At 39.1% G+C, this 26,957-nt stretch overlaps 1 protein-coding gene across 1 annotated transcript in view; it reads left to right on the top strand.

Moving 5' to 3' along the window:
• Positions 1-3,691: 3,691 nt before the first annotated feature.
• ect2 (epithelial cell transforming 2) overlaps positions 3,692-26,957 on the top strand; it is a 37,501-nt gene continuing 14,235 nt past the window's right edge. The window contains exons 1-19 of the mRNA XM_063012643.1: positions 3,692-3,957; positions 10,235-10,375; positions 10,556-10,635; positions 12,631-12,726; positions 15,975-16,157; positions 17,312-17,401; positions 17,496-17,603; positions 19,521-19,594; positions 20,299-20,429; positions 20,972-21,087; positions 21,468-21,530; positions 22,626-22,848; positions 23,094-23,273; positions 24,124-24,248; positions 25,194-25,313; positions 25,408-25,476; positions 25,570-25,680; positions 26,510-26,606; positions 26,800-26,881. Of these exons, the coding sequence (XP_062868713.1) occupies positions 10,252-10,375; positions 10,556-10,635; positions 12,631-12,726; positions 15,975-16,157; positions 17,312-17,401; positions 17,496-17,603; positions 19,521-19,594; positions 20,299-20,429; positions 20,972-21,087; positions 21,468-21,530; positions 22,626-22,848; positions 23,094-23,273; positions 24,124-24,248; positions 25,194-25,313; positions 25,408-25,476; positions 25,570-25,680; positions 26,510-26,606; positions 26,800-26,881 (2,072 nt within the window). The 5' untranslated portion in view covers positions 3,692-3,957; positions 10,235-10,251. The remainder of the gene's footprint in view (positions 3,958-10,234; positions 10,376-10,555; positions 10,636-12,630; positions 12,727-15,974; positions 16,158-17,311; positions 17,402-17,495; positions 17,604-19,520; positions 19,595-20,298; positions 20,430-20,971; positions 21,088-21,467; positions 21,531-22,625; positions 22,849-23,093; positions 23,274-24,123; positions 24,249-25,193; positions 25,314-25,407; positions 25,477-25,569; positions 25,681-26,509; positions 26,607-26,799; positions 26,882-26,957) is intronic.

Here is a 26,957-nt window from a genome sequence, read left to right as displayed (position 1 = left end):
TGAAATGCTGCATTCATGACAACTGGAAACTCTGAATTTTCTGACTGTACCAGCTACCAAGGTTAGTAACCAGCATTGTTTAAGGTGAAGAAAAAATGGACACTTGCATCATGTCTAGACTAAAGCTTCAGGTAACGCAGCAGTCTAATGCGCTAACCCCTGCAAAGTGTTTTAGCTCAGCAGTGCTACCAACCCAGCCGTCCATACAACAAATACAGCTGGCCATGTGTGTGGGATGGAAGGTCGAATGTGGTTTCTCCGTGCTACAGCTTTAATATGAGATCCGTAAGACTGACTGGAGAAGATTGGTGATTACACGTGTGTCAGAGAGGGCACATGTGAGTCTGCATCTCTCCCGAGACAGTAAGATTAGTGTAGCTAGAGTCAGAGGAATTACAGTAGGAAACTGGAAATAACTAGATTGGGAGAAAAGAAGGGAAAGGAATAATACGAGCTCTAAATTACACTAGCCCATTACTGGTGGGATCCAGGGTTCGAATCCCCAGCAGTGTTATCGGCCAGTCAGATGTTGACATGACAGATATGAGTGACATGACAGACATTGGCAGATGCCCTTGTGTTGCTGCACTGCACCCAGTGATTCTGGGGAAGCTGACCACTGTGACCCTGACCAGGTAAAACATTTAAATGGGAGAGAGAGAGTAAGAGAAAGAGAGCACTTTTTTAGATCCAACAAGGTTGGTTCACTGATTTGGTTATTTTTAAATGAATGCCATCGTGTCAAATCTGTACTGGACCCACCACAACCTGAACAGGATGAAAAGCTCTGTATTGAAGATAAAGAATAAAAGATTAGCCACATATCCTGCTTTACTTTGTGAAAAAGCATTTATTTATTTATTTATTTATTTATTTATTTATCTGGTGCTGTCTGAGAACACTAGGCACAATACCTTAATACCTTAGTAACACTGTGTCTACTTTAGGGACATGTAGTAAACACCATAAATTAATTTTGAATGCTCTTGAAAAAAACCCCACTATTGCACCTTTTTAAAGTTCTACCTGAACTTAGAACTGGGTGGTTAGTCTTGCATGATTATTTAGCTTGTGGTAGTCTGGGTGAGACTGTAAGAAGCATCACTTGGCTTTGTTCTACACAGGGGGACTTTTAGAACTCCATAGGGACCACAAGAGCAATGAAAAAACTGCATGGCCAACACAAAGGAAGGAAGAAAGAAAAGAAAAAGACATAAGCACTCATTGGTGTGTCCTTCAGACTGGCACAGGAGTCTCATTGCCTTTTTAAAGCCACTTTGTAAAAAAATAATTAAAAGCCAGACATCTGGAGACACCACAGTGACAAAATTAAGAAGCAGACCTCTGAGAGGTCACGTCGAACCTGTTTGACAAAAAACGTCAACTTTTTGCTTTGTGTAATAGAGGATGGAGCCGCCAGACAGGAGGAGGAAAGGAAAGGACAAAGAGGAGGTGAGGAGATGGATGCGGTGAGGGAGGGCATGACAGAGGAGGATGTTCAGGACAGGGCAAAATGAGACAAATTATTTTCACTGAATGATCTGATAACTTTGTGTGTTTATTAGGATTTTAAGGTTATGTTTTACACTTTGCCTACATTAGTGACAGGACAGGAAGTTACAGGTTACACAAGATTGAATAGTACAAGTTCAATGTCAAACACAGTCAGTGGTAAGTTTGTGTCTCCAGTTCACCTAACGTACACATGTCTTTGTACCGTGGTAGGAAACCAGGGCTCCTGGAGGAAACCCATGCAGACACAGTGAAAACTTGCAAACATTTGTTAAGTAAATTATATAAATCAAGTGATATTGCCTTCTCAGTCACAGACTTCAACTTATCTAAACACCCATAAGTGATTTGTACAAACGTATTAAACACCACTTTTCATCACAATAAAAACACCATCTGATAAAACAAATTTGGAAATGTGGTGTTCCATCTCTCCACTACTTTAATTCAATGTGCATTGAAGCTGTTCTTTGCTGTTGGTGTCCTCACTAAAACAGTTTTGACATGTAAATTAAAGATTAAAATTTTTTATGAATGCTAAACATACATTGTAAAAGTCTTCACATCAGCTGCAGCTTACTGGCGGCATAAATTCCTCGAATTCTGTTCTCTGTGTGCTGTTGACTGTTACTGACCTTTCTGCACTCCTCACCAGGGAAATTTTAAGAACTCCCTGGCTGTTTCAGATAAAAGAACATGAAAGGAGTGCATGTTTAAGTGTGTTTGTACTCTGAGTGTGTAAGTAATGTGAGTGTGTATGCAGTGGGTGTGGATGTGTGTACTGTAAGTATGTATGTGGTGCAAGTACAAATGTGATTTTGCTGTAAGTGTGTGGCTATGTTGTGTATGTGTAAGTGTGTTTTGTACTGTAAGTGGGTATGTTGGGTTGAGGTGTATGTGGTGCATATGTACATGTGTTTTTACTGTGTGAATGTAGTGTATGTGTAAGTGTGTTGGTACTCTGGGTGTGTAGGCAGTGGTAATGTGTATATAAGTCTCGTGTTTGTAGTTCATTGGGTTGGTGTTGGTACATTGGGTGTAGGCAGTGTTGATGTGTATGTAGTTCTTGTGTATGTAGGTAGTGTTTCTGTGTATGGTCCATGTGCTAGTGTGTTGGTTACACCTTTGGGTGTAATAGTGTATGCAGTGCTTATACAAGTATTAGTGTTGTTGTGCATTAAGTGCTTGTATTAGTGTGTTGGTGCTTTGGGTGTAACAGTGTATGCAGTGCTTATATTAGTGTTTATGTGTAAGTAGTGCTTGTATTAGTGTGTTTGTGCTTTGGGTGTGTAGGTAGTGTTAGTGTGTATGTAGCACTTTTGTGTGTTTTGGTGCTTTGGATGTGTGGGTACTATTGTCTTGAAGTGCTTGCATTAGATGTGTTGGTACTGTGGGTGTGTAGGTAGTGTTATTGTCATGAAGTGCTTGTATTAGTGTGTTGGTACTTTGAGTGTGTAGGTACTATTGTCTTAAAGTGCTTGCATTAGATGTGTTGGTACTTTGGGTGTGTAGGTAGTGTTTATGTGCATGAAGTGTCTGTATTAGTGTTTATGTGTATGTTATTGTTGTGTATGTGTGTTGGTACTTTGGGTGTGTAGGTAGTGTTAATGTGTATGTAGCACTTATATTAGTGTTTGAGTGTATGTAGTGCTTGTGTTAGGGTGTTGGTACTTTGAGTGTGTAGATAGTGTTATTGTGCATGAAGTGCCTGTATTAGTGTTTATGTGTATGTAGTGCTTGTGTTAGAGTGTTGGTACTTTGGGTGTGTTGGCAGTGTTAATGTGCATAAAGTGCTTGTGTCAGTGTGTTGGTGCTTTGTATGTGTGACGTTTGTGTTAACGTGTAGGGAGTGTGAATATGACAATGTGAGTATAATTAATGTATATGTGTGAACGTATATGTAATGCGTGTTTTACTATATGTATGTAGTGAGACATTGAGACATTGACACTGGGACCTTGTCCAGTGCATCTGCACCACTCATGTTCAGTCACGGCGCTAACACTGTACTGCATTGTGCATTCCCTGTTTGAATTTCTCAGCCAATCAGAAGGCGCGTCACACCAGCCCCGATGACATCATAGCCCTCAGCCAATGGGCGCGCGGCTGTTCGGTTTGCTGTGCGTTTTGAATTTGGAGACTGAAGTGACCGAGAGCTGAAATGTCTGAAACATGGACTTCATGTTTACACTCGCGTCTTAGTGCTGTTATTCTCATTTAGCAAAAAGAGTTTACCTAACGGACACGACTCATTCCTGGAATTAAACTTTAATGTTAATAATAACGTGGTTTTGTGGCCGGTTAGTTGTTTAGCTGGGGAGTAAAGACTGTAGCAACAGTGCTAGGTAGTTAGCCTGCTTAGCTTAGCTGGTCAACCAACCAGCTAAACTAAAGTTCGTTTTTTTACAAACACTTTACACTGGTTTCTCTTCACTCCGGTCTTTGGTAAGTTCTTATTTTGCAAACTACTAAACCTTTCTAAGTGTAATGTGTTACTTTTTCCCCTTTAGCATTTAGCTTGCTGACCATTGCTGGCAGTAGCCTGTGCTAAACCGACCTGGCCGCCTACAGGTGCCATGTACCTGTCACTACTGTACTACTACTACTACTACTACTACTACTACTACTACTACTACTACTACTACTACTACATCATTCAATAGATTTATTTTACCTGCTTTAATAAACAAATAATGTCTAAATTAAAGCCTAAAGCTTTAATAATATATAATAATATATATATATAAAAAATATATATGTGTATATATATATATATATATATATATATATATATATATATGTGTGTGTGTACATATATATGTGTACATATACATATACATATACATATACATATACATATATATAGGTACATATATACACCGCTCAGCCATAACATTAAAACTAGCTCTTTGTTTCTACACACACTGTCCATTTTATCAACACTTTGTAGTTCTACAATTACTGACTGTAGTCCATCTGTTTCTCTACATACTTTTTAACCTCCTTTTACCCTGTTCTTCAATGGTCAGGACCACTACAGAGTAGGTATTATTTAGGTGGTGGATCATTCTCACCATTGCAGTGACACTGCCGTGGTGGTGGTGTGTTAGTGTGTGTTGTGCTGGTATGAGTGGATCAGACACAGCAGCGCTGCTGGAGTTTTTAAACACCTCACTGTCACTCACTGCTGGACTGAGAATAGTCCACCAACCTGAAATATCCAGCCAACAGCTTTAATAATAATAATAATACATTTTATTTATATAGCGCTTTTCAAGATACTCAAAGACGCTTTACATAAGACAAATAATCAAAACAAATACGTACATACACCATACAAATCATAGTACAAAATCAAAATAGTACATCAACATCAAGAATAATTAAGATAAAAACAAAGAGAGCAGCATAAGACAGTTCATTAAAAATTAGCTAAATTATGAGAGAGAACAACAAATATAGAACAATTTCTTAAAATTAGACAGAAACAGGACAGATTTACATGCAATCAGGAAACTGAAAACTTTACAAGTTTTAGGATCTAGGACTTCACATTTCTGTCGTGATCTAAGTATAAAAACTATTAAAAAGAATAGCAAAAATAAAAGCATTTATTTTGTGTTGTTACAAGTTAAATGCCACTCTGAATAGATGAGTTTTGAGAAGTGACTTGAATTTGGACAGGTCAGGACAATCTCGTAGGTGTTTGGGGAGAGCATTCCATAAAGATGGAGCAGCTATGGAAAAGGCCCTGTCACCCCAGGTCCGGTGCTTGGTCCTAGAGGGTATGGACAGTAGGTTAGCCTCAGAAGAGCGAAGGCTACGGGAGGGAATGTGCTGATGGAGCAGGTCGGTGAGGTAGGATGGGGCCTGATTATGGAGAGCTTTGTGAGTGAATAGAAGAATTTTGAATTGAATGCGTTGAGCAACGGGAAGCCAATGAAGTTTTTGTAGAACAGGTGTAATATGATCACGGGAGCGAGTATGAGTAAGGAGGCGAGCAGCTGAATTCTGGATATACTGAAGTTTTTTTAGGATTTTGTTAGATGTACCATAAAGGATGCTATTGCAATAATCAATTCTGGATGTAATAAAAGCATGAATCAAGGTTTCGGCAGCAGAAAAGGAGAGTGATGGACGTAGACGTGCTATGTTTTTTAGATGAAAGAAAGCAGTTTTGGTGATGTGATTTACATGGCGGTCAAAAGAGAGGTTGCTATCAAAAATTACACCAAGATTTCGGATGTTAGAAGACGGAGACAAAGTGTCATTATCAATGGTAATTTGAAAATTTTTTGTGGTTTTTGCCAGGGTTGTAGGACCTACGATGATCATATCTGATTTTTCACAGTTTAATTTGAGGAAATTAGCTTTCATCCACAATTTCATTTCAGTGATGCAATTTGTCAGAGTGGAGTGAAGTTCAGTATTAATGGATTTGGAGGAGATGTAAAGCTGAATATCATCAGCATAGCAGTGGAAATGTAAACCATGCCGACGTATGATGTCACCAAGGGGGAGCATATAAAGAATAAACAAAAGGGGACCTAACACTGAGCCTTGGGGAACGCCTTGGGACAGTGGAGCAATGGCAGAACTACAATTGTTGATATTAACAAACTGTTGTCTGTTTATGAGATATGACCTTAACCACAAAAGGGCAGTACCAGTGATGTTGACAGAGGATTCAAGGCGGGACAGAAGAATGGAGTGATTAATGGTGTCAAAAGCTGCAGTAAGATCAAGGAGGACGAGAATATTAATTTGTCCAGAGTCTGAGGAAAGAAGAAGGTCATTTGTGACTTTGAGGAGGGCTGACTCAGTGCTGTGCTGGGGGCGGAAACCAGACTGAAATGATTCAAATAGATTATTGGAATTTAGGTGATCTTTGAGCTGTGAGGCAACAACACGTTCCAGTATTTTCGACAGAAATGGAAGATTGGAAATGGGCCGAAAGTTACTCATAATGTTAGAGTCAAGTCCAGGTTTTTTAAGTATGGGAGTAACAGCAGCCAATTTGAGTGATTGAGGGACTGAGCCAGAACTAAGAGAGGAATTGATTATCTCTGTGATAAGTGATGAGATAACTGGAAAACAACCCTTAACAAGTTTTGATGGAGCAGGATCCAAAACACAAGTGGAGCTTCGCATCCCTGTTAAGATCTCAGATAGGTCCAAAAGAGACACAGGTGAGAACTGAGACAGAGGCTGGGTAATAAATTGAGATGAGATAGGCGGAGAAACAGAGATGACAGGGGAAACTGTCAGAAAATTGTGGATATTCTCAACTTTTGTTTGAAAAAATGAGAGGTAAGAGTTACACTTGTCAACTGTAAAGGAATTGGTAGTATTGTCAACTGGTTTGAGAAGTTTATTTATTGTGGAAAAGAGAGTCTTAGGATTTGTTGATCCAGCATGTATGAGTTCGGAATAGTAAGTGGATCGGGCTGCCGTAAGAGCGTCTTTGTAATGTTGAAGATAATCAGAATAAATCTGATAATGTACTGTTAGACCGGTTTTCTTATAAAGTCTTTCAAGCTGGCGTTTACGGGATTTCATTTGGTGAAGCTCAATTGTGTACCATGGTGCAGAATGACTAAATGAAACAAATTTGGTTCTCAAAGGAGCCAGCTCATCAAGACATGAGGCGAGTATGTCATTATAGTAATCGACAAGGTCAGATGAATTACTAGACAGTACAGGACAGACAGACATCTTTTTAACAAGAGAATCTGAGAAAGCAGAGGGAGAGATATATTGAAGATTCCTGAAGGATATTTTACGTTTAGCTCTAGTGATGGGCCTAGTGACCTCAATGTCCATGATGATTGTCAAATGATCAGAGACAGTAAGGTCATGGCTGGACGGCTGATGAACTAGGACACCAGTAGAGCAGACAAGGTCAAGAGTATGACCTTTTTTATGAGTTGGAAAATGTATATGTTGTGTGAAATTAAAACACTGTAACAATTCCAAAAATTCCCTGGCAAATTTACAGTTGTTGTCATCAATATGGATGTTAAAATCACCCATAAGCAGTACAGAGGATGAGAGGGCACTAAGCTGGGTTAAAAAATCTGAAAAATCAGAGAGAAAGGAAGCGTTTGGCTTTGGCGGACGATAAACTACAGCAGTGACCAGAGGAGTAGGCCCTGACAACTTGAAAGCCAGGTGTTCAAAAGAAAGAGCAGCAGGAAAAGACAAAGTGGTTATTTTAATATCATCCCTATAGACTGCAGCAACACCACCACCTCGCCCTTCCATACGAGGTTCATCAATATACGAGTATCCCATTGGCGTGGTCTGATTTAACATAAAATAATCCAAGGGTTTATGCCAAGTTTCAGTGAGACAGAAAAAGTCTAGTTCACTGTCAGATATAAATTCACTGAGTACAGTACTTTTTGTGTTGAGTGAACGAACATTAAGCAATGCCATTTTCAAGTGGTATTGTTGTGTAGTTGGCTGTGAGGAACGAGGAAGAGAACGGAGATTTGCTAAGTCCACTCCGCGTTTCCTATCCCACTCCGTGGACAGCGTTGTCATGGAGACTACACCGCTACTGGTGTGCAAGGCAGCAGCGCTCTGATGACGTGTTTGCGGAGCGACAGTGCGCACGGCTGACCAGAAGGATGGAATAGCGTTACCGTTTCGAAGATAAACAAGCTTTCTCCGGGAGCCCCTGTGAATATAACGAGGCCGGCGAAGGAGTCCAAGCTGTTTGATGACTGAAATACACGATGGAGTAGTGCAGTTGTTGAACTTCCTCAGCTGGTCAACGGAATAGTTCAACATCGTGCCGATCCCAGGAAAACTCATCCACCGTTCACCACCGGCCGCAGACGCGATGTACAGTAGAAAGAACAAAAAGTATCAAAAGCACAAATAAAAGTATCAAAAGTAACATAAAAGAAATAGATCCACAAGGTGTGTAAAAAGATGAAAACGAAAAACGATAAAAATACAATAAAATACGGTAAAATACGGTAAAATACGGTAACGGTAGCGGCAGCCAAATGCGCCAGCGTCCACCATCACCATGGCAAGTTGATGTTGATGCTTTAGTTGACTTTGATTTTGTTACTTTGATCAAGTTGGCAAAAAGAAAATTTAAGTTATAAATAAAATAGTTTGTAATTTTGAGGCACAGATGGCAGGAGCTTCAGTAAGAAAGACTGCTCAAAATCAAAATCTTTATTTTTGCCAAGTACCAGATGTACAAGGAATTTCTCTTGGTGCAGATGTTAACATATGTACATACATACAAAATAAATAATAGAAAAAATATTAGAAACTTTTTCTTTATATACCTATTATATAGTATTAAGAGGTATTATAAACCTCTCAATCTTGATTCCTATGGTATGTTATGCAGTGGGGCAGCATTTTGCCGACATGATTTTCCCTGAACGATCTAATAACTTTGTGTGTGTATTAGAATTTTTACATCAGTTACAGGTTATACATGAATCAATAGTACAATTCAAGTTCAATATCAAACAGTCATGGGTAATTTTGTATCAGATATTTGTACACTAAAGGATGCCACCCTATTCCATAATGCTATGTATTATTTAATTATATAGTGTGCAGAAATGCACAATTATAAACATTTATATTCTTTCACTTGCCTATTTGTGTTACCATAGCTTTTCTTTTAGTTTAATTTAGTATCCGTTTCACTAGATGTGAAAGAGCATTGGCTTTTTCTGATATACTTAAACAAGCCTGTCTGGAACAGCCATGCCATAGTCAGTCAGTCAGATCACATTTTTTAAATGTTTTGTGCAAAGATATGCTTGATATGATGCAGCCTGCACCATTACTGGCTGATTGGGTAGTCACATGAATGTACCAGGTGTACAGGCGTTTCTGTAAAAAATATACTTTTTTTTTTTTTTTTTTTCAAAATAAATGTTAAGTATGTACACCCCACCCACAGGTAAAATACACAATATTTGGTTACTTATTTAATTCCTTTACTAGGCATTAGATATATTACTGAGGGTAGCATGTACATACCTAAAAAGTGCTTGTGTGGGGTGTGGAGTTGCTATACATTTTAAAATGCAAAAAACCAAAGGAAAAATGCACAGTGGTTCCAGATTTCCTTTTCATGTAAATTTTTTTACTTATACATTCTTTGATAGCATTTGAGGGTTAAAGGCCTTGTTCAGGGGCCCAATTGTGGTAACTTGGCAGAAGTGGGGTTTGAACCAGCAACCTTCTGGTTACCAGTCCAGTAACTGAAGAAAGCCTAACTTTTCCCAGTAAATTAATTTGTCAATGTACAATACAATACAATATACATTTGTCAATGAAGTTGTCAATATACAAACCCCATTTCCAAAAATGTAGGACAATTTGTAAATTGCTGTCTTCAATCTTTAACTGACACTTACAAAGAATTTACTTATTATTTTGGCTTGCCGACTGGATTATAATTTGTAAATACAAAAAAAGAACAAATATTAAGTTAATAAGTTGAAGTTACATTAACCTTAGTTAATGACACATTCTTCATAATATATACTGTATATACAGTATATATATGTATATGTATATATATATATATTATGAAGAATGTGTCATTAACTCATTAACTATATATAATCTGTGTGACAAGACACACTATAGGCTGTGTGTTAAAAAAAAAACCTACACAATTTCATCTTACGGTCTTCATTGCTCAAGTTTTTTAATCTCTGTCACTTTTGGACAGGATTGGGTCAGGGCACCATGGCTGACAGCACTTTTGCGATGGCCCGTAGCCTGCTGGTGGACTCATCCATCTATGACTCCAGAATGGCAGAGACAACGAAAGAGCACACATTCCTCGGCTTGACCTCAGAGGATGCAGAGGGTAAATACAGAGCTCCCTGCTGTCCAATAACCTAATATCGGCTGTTATTTCTTCTAGGTTGTTTCTCTTAAATGTAGCAGACAGATGTCTAGACATCTTTTGTGTTGTGTTTGTTGGAATTTGTATTCCCTGTGAGGCTCATGGTGCTGCTGGGTTCTTTTTTTTTTACCTGTTTTTCAGAAATGCTGCACAGAGTAGAGACCAGGGTGGTGCTGGTGGGCGAAACCGGCAGTAACGCTGCACTTGTAAAAGCGCTGGAGGTAAAATCTAATTGACTGCACTCTCTCTTAATTAGAGTACACGATCGTGGTTTATACATTTTGCTGTGATGCATTTAAAACACATTAATCACGTATAAATCTATGAGTGAGGTATTTAGTAATTTATGGAGAGGCATTACATTAGTAATTTTGAAAAATGACGAGTTATTAGTGTTGTGTTTTTGCGTAGGAGATGGAAAAGCTACATTACAATGCCTGCAGGGCTTATAGAAAAGCAATTAGCAAAGCTACTCTCCTGTCTTCTCGTTCTGGCCTCTCTCCTGGATATCAGGCTTTTGGATCTATGTGTACATTAGTGCAGCGAGCGTTTCCTGTTTTCTGTTGGAAATAATGTGTCTTGGTTCATAGTTTCTGTCAGTGCTATTTGTCTTAATGTCAGCACAAGGCTGTTGCAGTTAATAATTGTTTTCCTTGTTTTTTTTCTTACCACAGTCACAGGAATTTAATGAAGCCATATTTTTCTTTCTGTGACTTGTGAATATTGTTTTTATCACCTAGATTCATTTAGTTTCACATAGATTTGATTATTGCTTATGTAATTTTAAATAAATCTATGTTTTGCAGGGCTATTTCCATGTTAATTTAGGATGTTATCTGAACAGTATAAATGTATTTTTTCAGCTGCTTCTTCATTATCATTCTGGTCCGGCTACCTGATTTGGCCCGGTTTTCTTGTCAGATGCTCTTCTTGATGTTACCCTTCATATTTTTATCCAGGCGTGGGACTGGCACTGAGAGCGCACTGACGAGCGCGTCTCCCAATGGTTAGGCTGTTCGGCCAAAAACACATCCAGTCATTTCTGTGTAGATGCCTGACAGGTTGATAGCAACACTTCAAACCCTGATTATTCATGAATATTTTACTGCTGTGTCACTGGAGCTGAACAGTATTCATCTTTAGTCATTTTAAAATAAATAAATGTCAAGAATATAAAATTGGACTCGTGTCCAGGTGGCGCAGCGGGATATTCCGCTGTGTAAGGACCCTGATTGGCGGAGGAGACGCCTGTGCAGAATGCATGGGCGAGAAGAGGAGGGCTGTGCACGTGTCGTAAGAGGCGTGTACAGTGATGTGCTCTCCTTGGATGCAATCTGGTATCTCAGCAGCGGAAGACAAAATTGAGTGCGCTAAATCGGGAGAAAAATGGGGAGAAAATGCAAAAAAATAAAATTGGACAGATTAAAGCATTAAAAATTTCACTAAATAAAACATTACTTAAGGCCCTATATATCAATAATATATATTTTTCTATAATGTTAAAATATAATGGCATTGCATCGCCCTAATTATTGTCCTATGATAACATGACACGTTCTTTAAATTAACTCAGCAATGTCTAGGTAAGTAACGGACATTAAAAGCAGCAGTTTTACTGTGGAATAAATCAACATTCCTAATATTTTTTTCATGTCTTGGAGTTTTGCTGAGTGTTTTAGATGTAGGAAGAGGAGCCATGAAAGAGTCTGGATGAAGCTTTTAAATTGAATGTTTGTTTTCAATATTTCAGTTTGGCTTTTAGAGAGAGCTTTGGGGGGAGGGGGGTTGTTAGGAGATTCAGCTTTGGTGCTGTCCAAGTGTGTGTGCGTGTGTGTGTGTAGCAGGGGAATAAGAATGGAGTTTGTGTGTGTGTGGTGAATTGATGTCAAGTTCCAGACTTGGTCTTCCTCCTCTTTTTGCCCTTGAAGAAGCATAAGAGGTCCATCAGATGGTCAGGTTTGTTTGAAATGTGCCATTCCTCTTGCCACTCTGCAGTTGAGGCACATCCTTAGAGCTTAATCAGAGGCAGAGCGTCTGCTGTGTGAATTGACAAAAAGTCCCTGACCACTTTGAACTTGATTCAGTTCGTGGAAATTTTCTTTCCTGGACTTTGGTTGATATTTGTTTGAAGTTCTCGCCTTCTGGCTTGTGAGGACATCAGGCTGAATTTGTAAGCTGGGGTTTGCCAGTTGATGTCAAATGCTTCATTTTTACAGGGCATTCGAATAATGGAAGTCCCAGTGGTAAAGATTAAAGAAGGTGACCCAGGCTCTGAGTCAAGCGAGAAATTGATCAAATCTATAGTCAATATGGTATGTCTGAAGAACGGGGCTCTTTGCATGCTCAAATTTACCCCGGAGGATTTGGTTGCATGGACAATGTAAAGGGGTTGGTGTGTCACTAACTGTTAGGATTTTTCTGTAACACACTGTGGTGAAATAAATCCTTTCTAACAATGATCTCTAACACGGTGGTGTTTCATCTTGTGATTTGTTGCTAATCATTTAAGTAATCATAAATTCACATGGTTTTGTTTTCAAATGTGACAATCATGGTGTGAGGTATTTATTTATTTATCTTAAATAAAACACGCCCTTCATTATGAGCCAGATACAATCTTATAATTAGAATACCCATCTAGAAAAGGCCGGCTAATGAGTATCGGTGAGGTTATAGGACCACAGACCTTCTGTTGTAAACCCACCGCTGTAGTTTGTTCACTTAAAACATCTAAAGAAGTGTACTCAATAACAAGCTCACACTTTAGAAAACAGGTTTTTATAATCGATGTTTAAGAAATAGATCTTCTGGCCATTTTTGATGTTTTACTAGCCTTTTGCTTATTGTTTTACTTGGTCACAGATAACCAGAAAGTTTGCCTGCTAGTTTACCAACTTCTGATATTTTAATTTTAATTAAGACCCTCACCCAGCTGCCATTGAGCAAAATCGGTGCTCAAAATTAAGACAAGCTCAACCCTACATCTTAAATATCAAATATCTCCACACTTAATTCAGTGTCTATTAACATTTATGACAATTAGCAGCTATTTTTATCCAAAGCGGGTTATGGCTGTGACTGAATACAATGCAAGCGTTTGAGGGTTAAGGTCCTTGCTCAGGGGCACAACTGTGGCTACTTGCCAGAGCTGGGGCTTGAACAAGCAACCTTCTGATCAGTCGTCCAGTGCCTTAATTTCTGAGCTGCTGCTGCATCAGTCTAAATAGTACTTAATTTTTGTATTGCGTTTGTAGTATGAAGTTGTATGGCAAATAAATTTTTGTGAATCAACATGCAGTCAACAGATGTTGTTTTCCTCAGTTCTGTTTTACTGTTTGTCCAGAAATGCAACAGCTACTGTAGCTGTCTAACATTAGCTAGAAACATTTCTACCTTAATCTCTTAGTGCTGTGCATCTGGGGCGGCACGGTGGCTAAGTGGGTAGCACTGTCGCCTCACAGCAAGAAGGTCCTGGGTTTGATCCCCAGGTGGGGCGGTCCAGGTCCTTTCTGTGTGGAGTTTGCATGTTCTCCCCGTGTCCGTGTGTGTTTCCTCCGGGTGCTCCGGTTTCGTCCCACAGTTTAAAGGCATGCAAGTGAGGTGAATTGGAGATACTAAATTGTCTATGACTTGTGAACTGTGAACTGATGAACCTTGTGTAATGAGTAACATGTAAAACATGACGTTTAAATCCTAATAAACAAACTGTGCATCTGCAGGACACTGAGCCTGGTAGTGATGTTCAAGCCAGTTTAAGTTAAGATAAGATAATCCTTTATTAGTCCAACAGTGGGGAAAAGAAAAAGAAAAGAATAAGTTACAAGTTCTGTCTTATATTATTATAATTGAATTGTTCTTGCACTTGGAAACGTCATAATGCAGTAGAGAAAGTCATTTCTTTATTCCATTTCCCTGACCATGAATTTTCTCACATTTCTCTAGACTTGTATTCTTAGTATGAGATTGTACCTGGCTCCATAAATTGGTGTTCAACAAGTGGCCTTGCTGCTTCACTGGAATCTGTCATTTCCAAAGATCCAAAATCATCTTACAATATTGCACAAATCTGCTATAATGAGGGCTGATTCATTGTCATTGTATTTTGAGGTTAGATCTGGGGCTTCATTTATAAAACACTATCCAAATCAGAAAAAGTTGGGACAGTATTGAGAAGAGGGAAAAGCCCACAAATTGTTTCTTACATTTACTTTGACTTTTATTTGATGTCAGACAGGATGAACCCACGATATTTCATGTTTTGTCTGCTTAACTTCATTTCATTTATTAATAAACATCAGTTCCTGCATTTCAGGCCTGCAACACATTCCAAAAAAGTTGGTACGGTAAAGCATTTACAACTGTGTAATGTTGCCATTCTTTCTCACTTAAAAGATGTTTTGGCACCGAGGATACCAAACGATTTAGTGTTTCAGGTGTTAATTTGTTCAATTTTCCTGCAAACACGTCTTAGGATGTGCAACAGTACAGGATTGTCTGTGTCACATCATTCTTTTGTAAAATTCTCCACACATTCTCTATTGGGGACAGGTCTGGACTGCAGGCAGGCCAGTCTAGTACCTGTACTCTCATCTTCTGCCTACAATGTTTTGTAGTGCTTGAGAGAGGTTTGCCAAAGGAATCCCCTAACTTGCCCATGCAGCTATATCATTTATTGTACTTACTAGCTTTAAATTGCCCCATCCCAACCTTTTTTAAAATGTGTTCCTGGTCTGAAATGCAATAATGGAAGCTGACTAGGGATGTAACGATACACTCTACCCACGATGCGATGCGATTCACGATACTAGGTTCACAATACGATTTCTTCCTGATTTTTTTTAAACAAAATTAAATTGAAGAGAAATTATGAAAGAGTTTCCTTTTATTATTTCTCTTAAATTAAATCCTGTATTTGTGCTTATCTTTAATTTATCTAAATAATGAAATGTCTTCATTTTTGAGGTAGGTATAAACTATGCAAAACAATGCTGCACATTTCCCTTTTTGTGTAAAAAAAAAAAAACTTAAATGAAATAAATCCCACATTAAATCAATAAATGACTAATACAAATAAAGGAAGTGTCCTCACATAAAAAAATTTGGCTGGAAAATGTCGAACCTGGCAACCCTGTAGTGACATCAACCAGGCGAGGTGAATAGCGCCAGCGCTCTCTGCTGTTTAAAGATTCATTATACATGTAAACCGATGCATCGTTACATCTTTACATTCCTAAAGCTGACCAGAGAAAGCATGAAAAATCTTGGGGTCATACTGTCTGCAATTAAATAAAAGTCAAAGTCAGTGTTAGAAACACTGTTTTTATTTGCATTTTCCATACTGTCCCAATTTTTTCTGATTTGGGCTTGTAAATGAGGCCACTGCAGAAAAAACCCTGATTTACATCAATATTCTATACTAACCTGCATTTTAAATTCCAGTCACACAGTTCCCATCAGAATCTTGTGTATAACTGGTAGTGTGTTTTGTTCCATGTTTTGCAACTCCTTTTGTTTTTTTCCTCCTTTTATTTACTTTGATCTTGTATCTGTGTTCCATCAGGACATAAACACCCCTTGTATAAAGACAGACAATGTCAGAGAGTTTGGAGATGGAGAAAATGCAGAGTTTGAGACAGTCTTTGTACTGAAGGACTTCCAGTCTCCAGACTACAGCTATCTGTACAAAAATGACAACCGCATTTTGGGCCCCCCTGTGGTGCTGCACTGTGCTGAGAGGGGAGAGGTAAGCCGGAGAGTTTGCACAAACACAATCAGTAAGTGACGCTTAGATTTGACTTATACATATAAAGGATTTTTCATCTCAAGTAGTAAAATCGCTTCTATTCCAGCTTTGCCCAAGTGCAATTTAACATCTCTCCACAGCACACATTTAAATGTAACTGTATTTAAATATCTTTTAAGAGTAAAACAGTTGGGCGTGTTTTAGGGAGGGAAGGTTGGACAGGGTCTCTTTCTGCAGCTGCTATGAGACGCTACTTCCAGTGCTGGTCCAGGCACCTGTGGGTGTGGCATTTGGAGAACTGCATATAATTGCGTAATTATCTAGCAGAGCATGACAGATCTTTAAAATTAAATTCTTCATTCTCAAAACCTCATGCCTAGTTCACACTACGCGATTTTTGCCCTGATTTTTGCTCGCCAAAAGGTCGCAAGACCTAGATCGAAACTGCCACTGAGCTGCCACATCTAGCTCGCTGACTCAGGAAAAATATCTAGCATGTTAAATATCTGGACCAGTCAGCGAGTCAGAATCCTGTAGTGGAAAAGGTGGTGTGATTAGGTTGCGAGTGCTATGTTAAACTACAGCCAATGAGAACGCAAGATGAGGGGTGAGGGGAAATCCGTGGGACAGAGGCATAATATAGTTTCTATTAGAATACATCGGCACACACACAAGCTTTACAGTTTTTGTGACCTTATCGTCCACGCCAAACCATAAAACCAACAATGCATTGCAAAAAATATTTATTAACCTCCAACTCACTACAGAACAGCTGATCCCTGCTGGTCACGTAGCCAAATCCACTCGGATTCATTTATTTTTCCTACTTGCTTTTACGCTGCACATCAGCGCACAAACAACTTTGATCGCTCGCTTATTATTGATGTGCATTTTTGGACATGGTATCATTAAACCCCTTGTCACTTCTCGCGTGTGTTTTAGTGACTTGCCTGCGATTCCTCCTGGTGATAGATCATGTAGTGTGAAACCCCCTATCGCCGATCAGTCGTGTAGTGTGAAATACACAACGACTTAAAAGACTCCCGATTAGTGCTTGGATGAATTTCTGTATATGTTTCCTTCCAGGGTTGTGCTAATACACCATGTCTCTGTTTCTCTATTTTCTTTGGTTTCCTTCCTTTTACTTTTTTTAGCCCTTGCCGTTCTCATCCCGTCCACTCTACTCCACCACAATGCTCAATTTGTCACTTTGCTTCACTGGTTTCCGCAAGAAGCAGGAAGTGGTAAGTCCTGCGGTCCTACAGCAGAACTGATTAATGCCACCGGGGAATAGCACAGTTGTTTGGTCTGATATCCATGTTTCTTGTTGGTCCTTAGGTAAACCTGGTTAACCTGGTGCATCATATGGGCGGCACCATCCGTAAGGACTTTAGTGCTAAAGTCACTCACCTGATTGCTCATTCGACACATGGAGAAAAATACAGGGTACATGTTTTAATTACTCTATAATAATGAAGAGGAACATGATTGTTGTTTAATTTAGTGTGTATGTAAACATTATTCTACACTTAATCACTCATAATGACAAAGTGAAAACATTTTTGAAAACAAAGCCTTTTGGTGTGGATACTAACTGTGTTTAGGTGAATCCTGTTTGCTTTAGTTATCCTTGATAATTGCAGTTATTTTGGACATATTTTGGAAAGACACAGCCTTGAATCTGTAAGGGCCCACAGCTTATCTAAATACAGGGTGGGGCATAAAGATCTCCCACATTTTGAATGAATCTACCAAAAGAACCCAACTATCTAGAAAAAAAATGCTTATATTTCTGAAAAGTACATAAAAAAAGTTTTGTTTTAAAAATTATATCAGACAAATGGCGGCCGTTGTTGGCAATACATTGATGGAGTCGTTCCCGGAAGTTCTCCAAGACTCTCCGTGTCATCTCAGGTGGTATTGCGTCGATTTCCTCTCGGATCCTTTCCTTCAAATCCTCAAGAGTTCGAGGACGATGTCGGAAAACCTTTTCCTTTAGGTATCCCCAAAGGAAAAAGTCACAAGGGCTTAAATCTGGTGACCTTGCCGGCCACCCCACGTCTCCCCTTAAAGAGATCAAATGCCCAGGAAACATTTCCCTCAACACTCCAAGCAAACGTCGTGCTGTGTGAGCTGTGGCCCCATCCTGCTGAAACCATACATGTTCTGTATCCAAGTCATCCAGTTTCGGGCGCAGAAAGTTCTCCAACATTTCAACAAAATGGTAGAGCCTAGCCTACCGAATGAAACCTGTCCCGCCTCTCTACTGCCACTACAGCCCATACGGTGCCCACTCCAAATGTGGGAGATCTTTATGCCCCACCCTGTATTTAGGTCAAAAACATAGCTATGAAGCTTAAGAAACTGATCAAATTGTGACAAGGCATTATGGCTGATTAAATGTGTATTGGTGGCGATTCTATTCCAAATAAAGTATGCAAAAAGTCAAGGATTTGAATCCTTTATGAAGCAGTAGTTGCATGAAATAATGACAGTTATCTGTGTTTCAGTTGCAGTTGTCTTTAAATTGGTTAAATATAGGCTAAATATAGGCTAGACCCCATATTTCTCAATTCCTGAATGTGCAATTTGCTGAAGAATGTGTGGTGTTTTCTGAATGTGCATCTGTGGGCTAATCAAATATCTGTAAAGCACCAGCGCAGAGCCCATAAGCTCTATTGTAAAGTGCACATAAAGTATAAGCTCTGACCTCCCTAAGAGACTTGGGAGGGAAAAACAAAGCCCTTGATTTTATTGATTAACTTGAGTTCCCCTTCACTTTTTAATCTCAAATCCTCTTTGCCTGTATAAGCCTGGTATGTAGTCCACTCTGCAACTGACTGTTCAAAGTGGGGTTGGGAATAAACATTAGGGATTTTGTGATTAAGAATGATAATGCATGCAAACTGTCAAAACACAGATTTGTTTCTTCCTGCACACTCACCTTTTTCTAGCAGTTATAAAATTATAAATGCTAAGCTGTGCTTGGCAGAGAAACTGTTTTCACCTACATGTGGGTGTGATTTATCTAATTACCTAAGCAGTTAATGCCATGTGTTCTCTGCCTAATATTTCATTTACTATTTTTTGTTGCTTATTATTTTTCATCTTAGAGAAACAAAGAAAATGTGTGCAGTCCGGGTATCTGAGCTTTGTTGTAATGGTTTCACTTAAATGCATCCGAATGTAAAGTTAATGCATCCTCTCTTGTTAAGTAGTCAGGATTTATTTGAGGATTTTTGGTTAAAAATAAACATATTTATCACTTGTTAGAGCTATCGGTTTAATAAATCATTTAGTAGGCAGGTATGCATTATGCAGTGGGGCTGGTTCAATATTTTTTTTCATTCCGTCTCTTTTTAGCTGGCTGTGTGTATGGGTACGCCCATTCTCACCCCTGACTGGATTCATAAGGCCTGGGAGCACAGGGATGAGACGTAAGTGTAAATAATAATGAACCTGATTGACTAGACTCATAAATACTTAAAACAGTCATTAATTTTAAATACATATGAAAAAAGAGGTATGGTTGTCACTGTGGTTCACCGGAGTCTCAGAGCCTTAAATAGGTGTTCCCATTTCCAGACACAGGTACATTTGAACATACTCATATCCATCTCACAGTTTCTTTGAATCATGTGACTATCTGCTGCCTGTTGAGAAATTTTGACCAGATTTAAATGGCTGAAGAGATTCTATTTAAGTGATTTTAAATTTCAGTCCTGGCAGAAATCAAGCTTGGATGTTTCTAGTGTAGTATAATTCCGTTACTAATTTAATTTGCTAACATTGGATGATGGAGTAACTAAAAAATTATTCTTATGTTAAATCTGGCACATTATTGTGCATTACATTTTGTGCATTAAATTAAACGTGCAAAACTTTCCAGGTGAGGATGTGTTCATTTCCTTTAGATTTATAACATTTAGTTTTTATCCAAAGCAACAATTGTGACTAAATACAGTCCAAGCAACTAAAGGTTAAGGGCCTTGTTGAAGGCTGAGCTTGAACCAGCAACCTTCCAATTACTAGTCCTGTATTTTAGCCTCTGAGCTACCACTGCTTTACTAACTAATTTAAGCAAGAAAATAACTGTTTATGGCAGTTTTTGTTTATGCTAATCACAACTATCTGCTTGCAGCAATCTTCATGCAGGTGGTGAAGAATTTCGTACTGCCTTCAAAGTGCCTCCGTTTCAGGACTGTGTTTTGAGCTTTCTTGGCTTCTCAGAGGAAGAAAAGGGCAACATGGAGGAAAGAACGCTAAAGCATGGTACAAAGACTTTCCTGAATTTGCTAAACCCTTTTTGGCCAGTGCTATTAATGATTGTGTTATTGACATAGCAGTTAAGTTGCTAAACAGTGCAGATGTCTGATCAGTTCCAGCTTTCTCGAATAACACTACATATTAATACTTTTAACCTAATCTTATAAGCATGCGCTATGGCCAAAAGTATTTGCACATCCTTAATGCCATGGTTATGCAGTGAGATATTCCATTCATGGTCAGGGTCCTGTATATCGTTTACTATATAGTAGCATTCAGAAATATACAAAGCCCTTAGATAAGTTTCTGGTTGGTGGTAAAGGCTGACTGTCAAACTTTTCCCCTAGTTATTAAGTTCCCTGCAGAGTTTAGCAGGTGTGTAGGATTATGGCTGGATCAAAATGTTTTAGGAAGCTGAATCTCAGGTGGTCGTTCTTTTAACGTGATTTGACTGTCTTAAATGGGCTCCTAAGCAAATCCAACTAGCAAAACTACTTGATTCAACTTCTAGTTTAAAGGTCAATTTGAAAGTGTGATTTGTGCTGCAGGCGGCCGCTTTCTGGAGGTCGGAGATGAGAAGTGCACTCACCTGGTGGTGGAGGAGAACTCCATAAAAGAGCTGCCAATTGTGCCTTCTAAAAGACTGTATGTTGTAAAACAGGAGGTAAGAACGCATGCTTTGCTCTGGTGGGTGCCGCTGGGCCTTCCTGAAAAGCAAGATAAAATTAAGCTATTTTTAACGCTACTTTACAGTGATTTTTATGATCTTACATTAGTACACTACCCACACCAGTTTGCACCTCTTAAAGCTAAAACTACTTTGCTGTACAAAGAAGAACCAGAATTATTTTTAGGGTTTTAATACCTGTTTGTTAGTATTGTACCCGCTGTAATTAGACAACAGGTAAACAAAAAAAGTCACAAACAATTGGACAATAAACAAAATTAGTGTTTACAGTATTTGCAGACATTTATCTAAAGGAATTTACAATTGACTTTATAAATAAATGAAACGAACGTAGTCATGTCTGTTTTACCTCTTAGTGGTTTTGGGGCAGTATCCAGATGGATGCTCGAGCTGGAGAAACCATGTATTCATATGAGAAGGTAAGAAAATGTGTAGTTTAATTAACATTTAATGAGAACTGGTTTGTAAACATACGTAACTGGAATTGTAACACTTTATACACAAGTAAAGAAATCAAATCGATCGTCTACTTTGATGTATAAAGACTGAATCTATTATTTAGACATGATAACAGCCATAGCAGCTGATATGGAGTTAAGAATTAAACAAACAAAGAAACAAACAAACTTACTTGTTGCAAGAGATTAAACTCATATACTGTTTGTTCCATGTTTTTTTATGGTCATACGCTTGATCTTTTAATTGCCAACAGGGAGCTCCTTTTTACCAAAGCCTGTACAATCACATTCAGGATAGTAAGGGACACATTTGGTATAATACTATTTGTTTGGTTCAACGTTTTTTTTTTGGCTTTTCTCTCATTTAATTATATTATATTGCTCATATGATGCTACGATACAGTTAGTAAAAATAGATATTTGTAAAGGAATTCATGTGGTGACTGTTTTGAAATTTATGATGATGATGAATTTGATTTGACTATTAGGAGGTTAATTCAGATTATTGTATTATTTGCATGACCAAATCTCCTCCTTAATAAAATGTACATACGGTGAAATTTAGTGCAGTAGATAGCTTTATTCAACTTGGCCATTCAACTAAATCTATCAGGCAAACATCAAACTTTATTTATTGATTTATAAAGTGAAAACTTTGCAGTCTCATAGTTTGAACCAGCAACCTTTTTTTTTTTTCTTTTTAACTTCACAAGTACATATATAGGGCAGTGGTAGGTTAATGGTTGCATTTGAAAGGCTAACGATTGGTAAAACTCTGAAATGTGTTGGTCACTGACAGTTTGGCTTATCGTTTAGTATCCATAAAGTAAAGCATTACTTTAACATTATAATTTTCATAGTTTTCAACACAGGCTTTAAACGTTATGCCTTTCAATGCTCTAACTTTTTAAACACACTTTTCTGCACATTTTTGACCTTATAGCTAAACTTTTGAAAGGTACTACATAAAATGATTATTAATGACAGACTTCTTATTAAAGTTTTACACTGTGAAAGTTTTTCCTCATATTTTCCTTGATGTCCTCTCTCATCCAGTCAGAGAGCCCGGCGATGAAAAAGGCTGTATCCCTTCTGTCTCTCACAACACCCACCAGTAATCGGAAGCGTCGGCGGCTGCGTGACACTCTTGCCCAGCTCGCTAAAGAGACAGAGATCTCTCCCTTCCCCCCTCGCAAGAGGCCCTCAGCGGAACACTCGCTGTCTATGGGCTCGCTGCTGGACATTTCTAATACTCCAGATACCTGCAAGGCTCTCACAGGTGAGAGAAAAGGCCAGAGACTGTAAGAAAAGTGGGATTGGAACTGTAGTGTAGTAAAGGCAAAGACCTTCTATGTCAGAAAGTGACATACTGGAGAGAATACCTATTATTACATTCTCTCAGTTCACTCACTATCTGACCTCGGTCTTGAATCGCAGACCCTCATTGTTTTGAACTCTAACAGAAGCGTGGGCTTGATGAGAGAGTAGGGACAATGAGTTTGTGCGGTTGCTTTGTTGTTGCAGAGCGTAATGTTGAGGCCAAGCGTAGACAGAGGAAGCCGGCGAAACGTAAGAGTGACAGGGAGAAGGAGAGAAGGAGTAGGACGAGCAGAGAGTGGGTCTTCTGTACCAGCACTCCACTGAAATCCACAGAACAGCACATGAACGTGAAGCTCTCACTCGACTCCTCCACAGAGACAGAGGGTGTGTAGCCAGGCAGTGCAGTCAGGTGAAGCCATGCAGATCCAGGGAAAATTAAAGGGCCTAAATGCAGATATGCAAAAAATAAGCCAGTGTGATAAATAAGTAATTTAAACTACTCATATACTTTGTATAGATTACTATAGTGGTAGAGTTGAATTTATTGCTTTTTTTTTTTTTGTATCTGCTTCTGTGTATTTATTAAGGGTTGCCATAGCAGATCTAGCCTGCATAACTCATAAATACAACATAATTTAATCAGTGCCTAAGAATAAGCAGCTTGTTACCAATTTCTTCTTAATTACCACTGCTTTTATAAGTGTCTGCTACCTGGTAATCTATGTGAGCGTTGCATGATAAGGAAATTTAATTTTAGAAGTGTATTAAGTAACCCAGAACGTCCAGCTTTTCGGCTAGGCTTTATCCTGCAAGCTCGAAATTCTTCCTCTCTAGTCAATAATACCAGGGATCTTCAAAAAGTTTCCTCACTTTCATATTTTGGTTGGAAACGTTGAGGGAGGAAGAAGTAGTAATTATTGGTTGTGCCTGAGAGACACAGAAAAGCTTTAAGGGGAAGAAGATTTTCATGTGATGATGTGAAAGCAGCGGTGCATTAGTGGCTACGCACTCAACCAAAACATTTTTTGCTGATGCCATTTAACAAGTTGGTACGACGCTGGAAAAATGCATCGGAAGGTGACCATGTAGAAAAGTGATCTCATTTGTTTTTGAAATTCTTAAGAGTTTAAAAAGTGCAGAAACTTTTTGAAGAACCCTCATTAATAGATGCAAAAATGTAAAATTTATCAGGGAAAAAAATGCTTACTGCTTTGTGCCTGCTCTTACATTTTAGAGAACTCTAAGCCCTCCAAAAGCTCCACACCTGCCCTGCCCAAACAGTCGGCGAGATGGCAGGTATCCAAGGAACTTTACCAGACTGAAAGCAACTACGTGGATATTCTGTCCACCGTCCTGCAGGTCTCTGTTTTTCCCACTCACGCAAGTTTTACTCTCCGTCACGTGCACACTGTACCCATCCATAGTGTCTGGCTGCGGCCTTATCAGGGTGTACCAGTGCTCTAAACTAGTGGGGTAGAAAATGAATTAGATTTTGTTACGCTGTGCAGTAGAGCCTTCTTTACATCCAAACAGCTGTGCCAGTTGGAGCCTGTCTTTGTCACACATGGGAAAGGTTCACATTGACAGAATATTCAAGGTTTGTAAGTCATAGATCAGCTGCATTGCCTGTATCAGAACATGGGATCATGTAGCTACCATAATCTCACACAACATTTATTGTACGACCCAGTTTTTGTGAGTGTGCATCAGTGTGGCAGGGCATGAAGGCAATATGCTTGTGGAATTGCTGAGATGTTATTAAAGCCCCTTTACATGTTTCTCTGCATGCAACATCCCCAGTCCTCCTGAATTCTTCTGAATTTAGAAATGTCCAACTTCCAATCTCCCAATCTGGTCATTACCAATTACTGATTGTAAATCTGCTGTCACTTGCACAACCTCTGATCTGATCATGGAGAGCTGGATCACCATACCCCCCGTGGCCACTTCTTATCACCTTACAGTGTTCGGTTCCCACAACCCCCCCCTTGCCCAAACGCACATCGTAGCAATACAAAAAGAGCCAGTTAGACCTTCTTTTCTTCAAACATGGCAAATTGTGTTTGTGTGGATGCTTGACCAGGTCAATGGCTCAGCAGAGATTCGAACTTATGAATTTGTACACTTCAAAGTGGATTGCAAGCATGTTAGACTGTTGCACCACAGCAATACTCACACAAGTGAATGCTCAGTCGAGCATTCAGTAGAATTTCATATGCTTAGAATACTTAAAGGTTCTTTTTAAACATGTTTATGGGTTTTTGGCTTGTAGGCTATAGTTGAATGCTCTATCTCCTATCTTAGCTTTTCAAATATCCACTGGAGAAGGAAGGCCAGGTTGGAGGCCCCATCCTGGCTCAGGAGGAGATTAAGACCATTTTTGGCAGCATCCCAGACATTTATGAAGTGCACACCAGGATAAAGGTGGGCTTTCAGTTTTTTTTACCCAGTGATCAAGCTTATGAGACTCCTGATTGACTCAGAGCAGCTATTCATGCTGATAAATGTCTTCGGACAGGCGGACCTGGAGGAGCTGGTGATGAACTGGTCTGAAGACAAGAGTGTCGGTGATATTATTCTGAAATATGTGAGTGGGATGGAGTTGTTATGTCCATGTACTGTGATTTCTGTTGTAGCGCCTGTCTGGTGCATTTGTAACACCTCCCTCTTTTTCTGTCAGTCCGGAGAGCTGGTGAAAGCTTACCCACCATTTGTCAATTTCTTCGAGATGAGCAAGGAGACAATTGTTAGGTGTGAGAAGCAGAAACCGAGGTTCCATGCCTTCCTGAAGGTATTTTACATTAAAAAAAAAAAAAAAAGTTTGTCACAATACTCCTGAGCCCACTGCGGCCTGTTACATTAAGATAAACTTCGAACAAAAATCACAGATTTTTAAAGAAAAGCAGCCATTAAATAACATACATAAATTGTATGATAGAATAAAGGAAAGCTACAATACACAGCACAGCTGGGTGGCACGGTGGCTAAGAGGGTCACTGTCTCCTCACAGCAAGAAGATCTTGGGTTTGATCCCCAGGTGGGGCGGTCCGGGTCCTTTCTGTGTGGAGTTTGCATGTTCTCCCCGTGTCTGCGTGGGTTTCCTCCAGGTGCTCCGGTTTCCTCCCACAGTCCAAAGACGTGCAAGTGAGGTGAACTGGAGACAATAAATTGTCCATGACTGTGTTTGATATAATCTTGTGAACTGATGAAAAAGTAACTACCGTTTTCTGTCATGAATGTAACCCCCCAACCCCCTGCGTCCAATCGGTTACACGAGTGTTTTAGCTTCTTTAGACTTTGACATTTTGACTAACCGATTGCGAGCGTCTTTATAGTTTGCTGCGTTTATAAAGAAAGAAATAAACTGCACTTAGACAAAGGAGTTTATTGGGAACTTGATACTTTACTGGCTTGTTCTTTTGAGGCTCAGCACGGAGATGATCACGTGTGTAGAGAAGCAAATTTTTCCATTGAATTGTCTTACTCATACATTATGGAAAAATTGCCCTTTTTTGTTATATTGCATATTTGTCACACTTTTTTTCATTTAAATCATAAGCGCAATGTGGAACTTGATTAAAATTTGTTTTTTTCTTCCTCCCTCCCAAACCTTTCACTAGATCAATCAGGCTAAACCTGAGTGTGGGCGGCAGACGCTGGTGGAGCTGCTGATTCGTCCAGTGCAGAGGCTACCTAGTGTGGCTCTCTTACTTAACGGTGACAAATGCACACAAACACACCACAAGCTGATTACTTAGTCCTTTTCTGTTTTGTTTTTATCTGCACCTTTTGTAGCCAAAATGAGAACAGTAATAGTAATTTCATTCTACTTCACCGGAGATCTCACTTCAATTCTAAAAGTATGTTCCCTTAACCTTCACTTTTCATTTGTGTCTGAAAACTATTTCAGATATTAAAAAGCACACCTCTGATGATAATCCTGATAAAGTCACTCTGGAAAAGGCCATTGAGTCCCTCAAAGAAGTTATGACGTGAGTAGAAATGTTTAATCAACTTCTTTACAGATAATATTCTCGTGACTTGCACTCCTTATTCTTCAGCAGTCGA

This window comes from Trichomycterus rosablanca, chromosome 17, assembly GCF_030014385.1.
Source record: "Trichomycterus rosablanca isolate fTriRos1 chromosome 17, fTriRos1.hap1, whole genome shotgun sequence".
Taxonomy (NCBI): Eukaryota; Metazoa; Chordata; class Actinopteri; order Siluriformes; family Trichomycteridae; genus Trichomycterus; species Trichomycterus rosablanca.
The sequence above is the reverse complement of the archived record's forward strand: the minus strand, read 5'-3'. Positions and strand labels throughout refer to the sequence as shown.